Source organism: Cololabis saira, chromosome 9 (genome assembly GCF_033807715.1).
Source record: "Cololabis saira isolate AMF1-May2022 chromosome 9, fColSai1.1, whole genome shotgun sequence".
Taxonomy (NCBI): domain Eukaryota; kingdom Metazoa; phylum Chordata; class Actinopteri; order Beloniformes; family Belonidae; genus Cololabis; species Cololabis saira.
The window spans coordinates 11,527,957-11,537,760 of NC_084595.1; the positions used below are offsets into that span (position 1 = coordinate 11,527,957).

The 9,804-nt window shown below is 41.7% G+C and overlaps 1 protein-coding gene across 1 annotated transcript in view; it reads right to left on the minus strand.

Annotated features, from left to right (window-relative positions):
- The window catches only part of LOC133451438 (citron Rho-interacting kinase), a 76,023-nt gene extending 66,435 nt beyond the window's left edge, over window positions 1-9,588 (minus strand). The window contains exons 1-4 of the mRNA XM_061730487.1: window positions 9,474-9,588; window positions 4,763-4,871; window positions 4,094-4,237; window positions 3,086-3,205 (exon numbers count right to left, since the gene is read on the minus strand). Of these exons, the coding sequence (XP_061586471.1) occupies window positions 3,086-3,205; window positions 4,094-4,237; window positions 4,763-4,771 (273 nt within the window). The 5' untranslated portion in view covers window positions 4,772-4,871; window positions 9,474-9,588. The remainder of the gene's footprint in view (window positions 1-3,085; window positions 3,206-4,093; window positions 4,238-4,762; window positions 4,872-9,473) is intronic.
- Between the last annotated feature and the right edge of the window lie 216 nt (window positions 9,589-9,804).

Sequence of the window (9,804 nt, forward strand, 5' to 3'; positions counted from 1 at the left end):
TATATATATATATGTTATAGCTTTAAGTCAAGCACTCAACATTTTCCTTTTTAATTTTACAGCTTGGTTTAGAAATCGTTTTACAGGGTAATAATTATAATCCTAAACTGACGAAAAGCATTTTAGGAAAAAAAAGCAAAGAACCACTTTGAAGCAGCAATAAAATGGTTTTAAGATACCATTTTTCTTGATAGTAGCATCAATTTTAAGAATACTTCAGTTGTAACCGAGATAGCAAAAACCAGGTCACGACTCCCTCTAAACTCTGAGTGCAGAACAACCTGAAGCCCTTGGTCTGTTGACCTGAGAAGTGTGTTTGAGCTCCATGCAGACGCAGACGTACAATAGAGTCCTGCATGATCGTGTGCTTTAGTTGTCAGAACTACGAGAAAATTTGCAGCTTGGATCTCTTTCTAAAGTGAAAGTAACAGACTGGCATTTGAATACTGTGGCAGGGTGGAGGAGCTGCAGCCACTCAGGCTGACGGGACACAGGTGTGGCCCGTCAACCTCTCCACCCTGCCAGCCTTATATGGGAGAGACAGAGAAGCTGCAAGGGAGGACTGGGAAGCTGCTGATGTCGGCTGATGCTGCGCTTGTGCACGTGTGTCCTGGGTGTGAGGTTCCAGGGAATAAAAGGGTTCTGCACAAAACTCCGTGTCCTCTCTATCCTGTCGGTCGGGCCCCCGTAGCACTCGCCCTGCTACAAATACATTTTTAATAGACTAACTTTCCTGTGATGTAACTTTGAGCTAAAACACTGGGTACGTGTACGTATAATAGGACAGTGGTGAGACTGGGGGAAACATGATGTTTCTTTTTGTTGAGATTCAGCTGTAATTCCCTCGTCTCATAAACACTGATATAACATTTTGATGTTCCAAAGGTACAACATCTGTATTTTTATCAGCATACCAATGTTAAGACATGTAGCTGCCTTTACAGTGTCTGGCTGCAGGCAGAAAAAGACTGTTTAAAAGGCGTTAGCTCATTCTCAGAAATACAAAGGTCATTTAACAATAAAGTAATATTCCACTGAGTATATAAACTCTGACCTAAAACAATTGTTAAGCATTAGGATTTTTGACTTTCTAAACATATGTAACAGTAAGAACAGCCTATAGTCCACAAGACGCAATCCTCTTTTACAAATATGTATTTTTATATGGGCGGTAAATGAAGTGATGGTCAGTGTTCCTCAAACAGTGTGAGCTAAGGCCCAAGCAGCTCATTATAGACGCCTGCCCACTGCATCAGTTCTCTCCTCACTCTAGGTATATGGCTCTCGTCTCCATGGCAACCGTTGCACAATATATTCAGCGCTTGGTAACCAGCACTAGTGTAGGCTGAGAAAAAACAGGTTGCTATTCTATTACCTTTATGAGAAAAACACGGTGGATAATGACAGCAAGAAGGTGTTTCACTTTCTTTTTCTATAAAACTATCAATCCTGTGACAGCAGAGTTCTCACAACTGGCAAAACGTCTTCATGCGCAGCCACACGCGCACAGAATCCCTCATATGTGATTTCAGTAACCGGCAGAAATGAATTAATTCCAGAGTAATAACACTCTGACTTGACTCTGAGTTTTTAGTTCTCATAAACTCTTTATACACGTAGGACAGCTTATCAAAATTGATGATGTTCAAGGATAACAACAAACAAAAATAACAGTGATGATGATAATGACATAAACATGCTTTAGAACAAAAGGCATTTCTGCACTTGCTTTAGGCCTTTAATATTATCCTGACTGCACCCCGACTGATGGGACGCCTACATCATGTGCTCGTCAAAAATTAGCACCCACAACCCACACACTCTGCCTTGGTGACTTGGCCTGCTCCATCATGCCATCAAGTGATATTCTTGATCTACTGCTGCTTGTAAAGATATTACCTGGGTCCCGTGCATCACAGTTTTCCCTGTCACTGAAAACATCCGTCCATGATATGAATGGCTGCAGACTTACAGTTGAGAAACAAGCTGCCATGAGATTTACTTCCGCTGTTTTCTTGCAAGGCAATGCTTTAACTGGTATTTACTTATTTGCCTAATTGGACCTCAGCTTTTCTGATTGGTCGATTTAGTTTGGAGTCTGCATCATTGGGATTGTGTTGAATATCTTAAAGGTATTGTGACATCATTTTTAACATGCTTTTAACACTATTAAAAGTCTTGGCCAACATCCCTCAAATGTGTCTAAAAGAGTGTAACAAGAAAAACTTCACTGTAGTACTCCATTCCTGGCTTTTTGTTACAGTGTTTTTTTGCGCCGTGAAAAACGGGTCCTTTTTCCCCTTTCCTGTCAATCATTGCTCCGCTCCTCCTCCAAACCTCCTCCAACCAACCGCCACACACTTCTGCCGTCTTCACACACACGCGCGCACACCGACCACAAACACCCACACACACAGCCCAGACAGGGCGACTACAGGGGGGATGAAGTCCAACCGGGACCAGAGGACCGGGACCGCAGCTCCCCGCGAGCAATACGCTCACAGCGGCGTCGGAGAGTTAAGCCGGGAGCGACAGGCGAAGCAGGCACGGAAAAGCAGCAGGGCGAAGCAGACAGTCCACAGCAAACAATCATAAAAATAAAGGCATGCAAGCAGCAGTGTCTCCTTATCTTAAGTCCAGTCAGTGGCCGCGGGTCTTCTTAGTAGTTTTCCTCCGGTGATTAGAACAGAAGAGGCTCTAAACAGCTCCTGATTTATGGTTCCGCGTTAAATCGACGCAGAGCCTACGCCGTAGGGTTCAGCATACGGTGTAACGCGGAACCATAAATCAGCCTTTATGGTGCGCTGGAGAGGAGAGGAGGCAGGGAGCTGGGTGGAGGGGGCGGTGATTTAGCGGATCGTTACGTAACGATCCGCCAGCAAACCAGGTGCGCCGTTTTTGCATAGTTATGCGGAAAATCCCAGAAAGCACACAATACACTGAATGTTAAAAGTTTGTTGTTTTTTGGGTGTAATTGATGTCAAGACACCCAACAAAACACAAAAAATCAAGAAAAATGTGTTTTTCATGTCACAATACCTTTAACAAAAGATCCAGCTGTGCCCCAGCTGAGGCGCCGTCCTACCTGTTCTTTGATCTCTTGAAGCTTGTTGCTTTGCTCCCGGATGTCGTGGAGAAGCGTCAGCGCTTTGTCATCCTCCTGTGACACCTCCATGCGTGCTTGTTCCAAACTGCGCTTCAGACTCTGAAACCAAGGCATATATATATCATATATATATTTCAGTCAGGTGACCAGCTAAGGATAATAAACTGTAATGTTAATGTCCTGAAACCTGTGGGGAGTTTTTTTCTTTCTACATTCACCTTGTACTTCAAGATGGGGAATAGTATAAAGGAAAAGTCTTGGTTCAATCTGTTGTTTTCCATAGCCAGGCAATTATTACTGATTAGTTTAAATTGGCTCAAGTCGAATTGTATTCTCAAAGTGCCTGAAGCTGATGTTTGTTGTGCGCTACGTGCACCAGGGGATGATGCTTGGCTCTTACTAACTCCAACTCTGGAAGTTTTACGAACTGGTTCCATTTACACATTACAGACCCGACATTATTGCCTTATTATGTCAATATGTCTCGTCCAATATGGTTAGACCCTCCTTTAGTGTGTCATACATTTCTTAATATTGCCAATCTGCATTATGAAAGCCTGTAGAAAGCTCTACTTGGTCTTACAACTTGTATTTTCTAATACTAATGAAGATTTATGAAGATAAAAACAGTCAGAGCAATAGACAAAGTTCAAACTGATTGCCAATTTTAAAACCTTAAAAGCTTTAAATTTTTGTTTCCAGTCACTCCTATTTTTAATTTTTTTTCTTCTGTATATATATATATATATATATATATATATATATATATATATATATATAACAAATGTATATATATTGAATTGAAATGGTACTGTGTTAAGAACTGACTCCAAACCAAGACTTATTGGGTTCATTTTTATGAAGCTCCATTGAGAGGTGCTTCTTACTCTTATCTGTAAATATATAACACATTACATAAAAAAGTATATTGTAAACTAGTGGGATTCTCCATGTGGCGATTGTGTTTGCCTCCACAGAACCACTTACACTGCATTCTGTGATGTACGTTGCCAGGTTCTGCTCCAGGATTGTCCTCTGAGTCTCCGATGCCTTTAGCTCTATGTCCTTCTGCTGGAGCACGGACTCGAGGTCGGACATCTTCCTCTGTACCAGTGAGATCTCTTGCTCAACCTGAAAAAAGGGTATTATTATTATTATTATTACAAGGTCAGGATGCTTTAACGATGAGAGATGGCACAAGCAACTTCACAATATTTTTTTTCCTCCTTACTCCAGTCACCAACTGCTAAAGTGCTTTCCTGTGAGATTTCTTGAAATCCAGTGCATGACAACTTATACTTGCAACCATATGTATTTTTGAAAAAAAAAAAAAGAAATCAGACTTCATAAATACATGATGAGATGTATAATGAATGTAAAAAATTCTTATTTCCTGTGTTAAAAATGATAAATATGGCATTGCTATTTTACTTTTTGCAAGGTTGTTACCTCATACATACGTACTGCACTTAATCACAAGCTTAAAATGAGATTTTAAGATCACTTCCTCTGTAATCATGTTAAATCCTATCCTCACAAACAGCAAGTGCTGTACAAAAATACATAAATACAAGAAAACAAGGTAAACTCAAACTGACAAACAGAGCTGATTAGGCTCGCTCTAAAAATAAACTCTTACCATTAGAGGAGTAATACCTGTGACATTTGTCCGGGAATTCCTGTTTTGTCTTTTAAAAGTAATTACCGTAGGTTTTTTCCTACGGAGATTGTCTTATCTTGAGAGTTGATGGACGTAATCACTAATCTGTGAAGAGAGGAAATGGTTGATAGAGACTATGACAAGAAACAGTGTTGAGCCTCTCCTGACAGCGGAAAGGCTGACGCGGCGCTCTTACGTTAAAACACTCAACATAAACACATTTTAAAGTACAGATTCCTCAAAATCATTCTTTTAAGTGCAAGTAAACAAAGACCACGTATGTTAATATCAGCTGTGACAGCAAAAATGTCACAAACAAGCCCTGAGACTCTCATAACGCACTCATAACGTATATACGAGGTCCTCCAGGGGGTGGATGTGATCAGATGTGAACATGCAGCAGATACGACAGCAGATAGTAGACGACTGAGATTCATTACTGTTATGGCCAAAAGTGAGCGTTTTGTATGTCAGCAAAGGCTATGAATAGAATAGCTCCCACAACAGGCCCTTTTACCACCACTGGATATATTTGGCAACTTTTTGTGATCAAGTACAAGCAGAAGAATGAACGACAGAGGGAATGTCTATTAAAAGCACAGGCTCACCTCCCACTCCTCCCTACAGTTACAGGCTCAATTCAGGCTTGGCTATGTGTTTTTACTGTTGCATGATGGTACCACAAAAAACAAAACATGCAAACTGTCCTTTTTTTTTTTTAACATGCTTCTTTATTGGGTAGTCCATGTAATGCATATAACACAATAAACATATTTTTAAAGGATTTGACAGAATACCCCGTTTTATATTTTACCACACACACAAAAAAAAAACAAGTAAAATAAATAAGGACACAAAACTTAACATAACAAACACCCCAAAATACACACACTGCAAAATACGTAATTATAAACAGGTGCCAAAGTAAGTACCAATTACCAATCAAACTCTGACTGAAGACAATAATAATAGGAAAAATAAAGTGATAAAATAAAATACAGGACACACAAAACAACAAAAAATAAATAAATAAATAAATAGATAAAAAAAATAAAAATAAAAGAAATAAAAATAAAAAAATGAAATAAGATAAATAAATAAAAATTAAAAATAAACAGACATAAGAGATGCAAACTGTCTTTTGCTGTACTTTATATAATGGGTTTAACTAGAGAAAGTATTTTCTAACAATGTGACGAAATGCTTGATAAAAGATCATGGGAAGGAGCAAGTGTGCAGGAGATTACATTGTGAAACTTTTGACTGATGTCATTTTCAAGGGTCGTTTGGGTGGGGGGGGTTGCTGGGTGAAGCTGTTCAGTAACTCAGCAGGGCACACAGCATGTACCCGAGCTGCATCCCAACTCAGGGTGGAGCGCTACTTTGAGTAGCATGACATGATGGCGGAGCAGGCGGCTTGTACTGAGTGATGATGCATGAGCAAAGTGCTAGCTTTGTCGTGCCCCTGCTGATCTCCAGCCTGTAAGGAAGGTGTCATCACCAGCACATATTGCTGTTTTCTGGTCAAATTCTCCCTGCTGGTGGTCATGTGACAAGCTATTTTATTTAGACCATGCTTTGTGTCTACTGCTAATGAATCCCACGCATCTTTTTGTGTGTTCAAACGCCAACATTACTGCATTACTTAGAGTTATTTACTTCAAAACTAAATTTCCACAGCAGCCAGCCAGGGGTTCAGGTGGCGGTTACCATCCTAGCATGAGGCACCAGATGGGAAGCAGAGCTGGCTGTCTTCCTCAAGCGCTTGCTGAATGTCCATAATGACATGAGCCAACGGAGTGTATAGCTGGGCTCCTCCTCTGCAATAATTAACTTCCTGCAGGCAATAACTATTCTTTTAACACCTCATTACAGCGACTGAAATGACAGTCTCACCGCTGATCTGGCTGGTCTGGATTAGTTAAAAACTCCGCGATGAATATGTTGGTTGTTCATCCGTAAAAAGCCACACAGTTCTGGATCCACGCGAAACACGTGACTAACAGTAGCTGTTTATGAGAGCTCATCAACAACAGAGCAGAACACTGGCTTCCAACTCAGTCGAGGAGCTCTTTTTCGTGGGTTGAATAATGTGTGCTGGGCTGTGAGTCAGAGTTGTTGAAGAGGAGGAGAGTGGAGAGAGGTTGCATCCTAGTCGTGTTGTTGCTCTACATTCAGTCTGGCTGACCAGAGGCCAGAGATACTGTATGGACTGTAGGCAGCCGTGAGTCACAAACCTGTTGAAACTCTGTAGTGGCATAGATTCCTCTCAAAAGAACAAGCTCACTGTCCTTCCATCTACTCCCTTCTGCATTGATCTTTCAGATCATCCTTTTTTTTGTATACTAAGAGACATGTTATGCCTATTGTCATGACAACAACACATTTGCAATACAGAGTCAGGATAGATAGATTATGCCTCAGGCAGAGCCGCCTGGGAGATTTGCGAGGCGCTGTGCGAAATGGCTGGGGGGGCTGCAAGATTTTTGGGTTTTTCGGGTCGGATCGGGTGTCTATATGCGCAATTTTAACTCTCCAATTAGCAAAATACTGGATACCTTCCCCTGCCTCATCGTCATCTGGGCTTGCCTCGACGTCGGATCGGTGATTTTTGTAACAAATTTATCAAACAAGCCTTTCAGAGAGGCATTAAACTCTTCCATTTGCTTTAGTTTTTTTCTTTTTTCATCCCCTGATGGAAATTTCCTGAATCGTTCTCTCGACATTGTGTGACAGTTTGTTCCAACTCCACCGTCTGGATCAGAGCACCTTGTGTCTGCGCTTGGTCAGATGCAGTTGTATTGAACAACAGACACGCGCATCATTGCACATATATTTATTGATATGCACAGACTAGTACACATTTAGTTCTGTAATGGAACGTGACTGTTGATATTTATAAGGGAAAAAACGAAAAAAAAAAAATTTTTGAAAAAAAAAAAAAAAAAAAAACGGCCCATAGCGCGAGGCCCCCTGGGGCGCGAGGCCCCGTGCGGTCGCACAGTTCGCACACCCCTTGCGGCGGCTCAGGCTACTTCCACAAACGGTTCCCTGATTGAAATAAGAATCTGCAGCTCCATGAATCTGTGTTTCAAATCAAAATCCAGTCTGAAACAGTTTGTAAGCAATATTCGCACCTGCACTTTCCACACAACTATTTATGGACAGATACGTTGTCATGGTAAAATAACTTCCAAGAATCCAGTATTGCAATACAGGCTTAAATCGATTCAAATAAAGGCCTAATTACTCTCTATTTGCTAATTGGCATGTACTGTATCCTTCCTGAGCTCTCATATGGCATAGTTGTTGCACAGTGACTGTCCCCCATAGCAAGGTGGCGCTGTGCTCACTGTCACTTCTCACTGAGCCATATCAGCTCTACAGACTGACTCTTGAATACTCCGCCACTCAAGTATTATTCATATGCAGTGGTTGAGATAAGTGAATCTATGGAACTTGTGCTGAGCACTTGGAAAAGGACTTGAAAACTCCAGCCTATCATTATATCACATACGTCGATGACAAGTAGGACTGACGTGGGCTTCTGGAGAAGCCTTTTGGGGAAATGACACTTGTGGATATGGAGCTGTGGAGCTCTCTTTCCGCTCCTCGCACTAGCACTGGCAGCTCTGTTCTAGAGTCACTTGCTTTTACATTATGCACAGATATAGTTGCGTAATACTTCACCATCTACCAGCAGTTTTCTCTGCCTCCACCAACATTAGCTATCAGTTAAACCAAGCAGATGTGACTGCATAGACCTTTTGGAAAACTTTTACATTTAAAAAAAGTACATATATCATAGAAAACCTATGAAGCATGCACCATATTAATATTTTCCAATTTGTGTAAGTAGTCTTAGCACCTTTATAGTCACATCACATTTTTTTCTCTCTCTTTATTAATATTCTGCTTTGCTCTGGCTGTAAAAGTCCTGTCAGTGCTGTAATTCCAGATCCAGCTGAATAGATGCCAGCAAGAAGCAGTAAGCTTCCTTCACCTCTCCTCTACCCTTGGAAAAACCTGCTGTTACCATAGAGATACTTTCCTCCAACCACATTCCTCATCGTGCTATACTTTTTCCTCCTGACTTTGAGATTTCAGCCGTCTTTCCGCAGCCAATCTTGTCCTCAAGTTCTTCAGCCCCTCAGTAAGTGGAGGCTTAAGGTGAGATCATCTGAAGGGTCTATACCGTAGGTGATGCACACCTAGAAAAAGATAAAGTTTGCTACCAAAACTTCCTCAGTCCTATATATTTTAATCAGATTTCTGAGATTGAAAAAGAGAGGCTTAGTGTGGTCTTTTTGTGACCATCGGCAAAAAAATTGAGTTTGTGAGTATCAGCCGAGGGAGTGATAGCCATCTGTATGAGTGTGTGCTTCAGTGAGCTCGGCAACGAGGAGAGATGGGCAAACGGAGACACAGCATTTCAGCGTCGTGACCAAGAGTAGCGCTCAGCCCTGCCAGATGAGATACAGCTGCTGCTGCATGAGATCAGTGCTACTCTTTCTGCTGTAGCTCGTCGTTCTTCACATTTTGCGGTAGTGTCAGTCAGGATATGAAGGGATAGTTTGAACGTACTAAAATGAAGAAATGAAGAAAACAACAACCACTGTAGCTGTAAAAATGAGGATCCTACATGCATTGTTTTCCCCCCGTTGCTGATGTGTGATAGGACGTTAAGTAGAAGAGTACGGCACTTACCCAGAAACCGTGAGAGCTGTCAGGTTGTCAGCGGAGCTGCTTAGATACAGCACCTCGTCGTCCAGTAAGCCTGTTCATGTGGGGTCTCCCTCAGAAGCCTCCAGCCAGAATGAGAGCCTCGCTGGTTCATCAAATCCGGGGATGTCATCCTTGCTGGGGAAGAAAACAGAGCCGATAAGAGAGAGAGAAGCACTGTGGCAGGGCAGAGAGCTGCGAGGCAGTGAGAGTGAGCGGAGATTACTGCTTACAGAGGGGAATGAGGGAGGGAGAGGAGGAATACAAAGAAATTGCATTGTGGAGTAATGCAGCAGATCAGTGATCACATACTGTA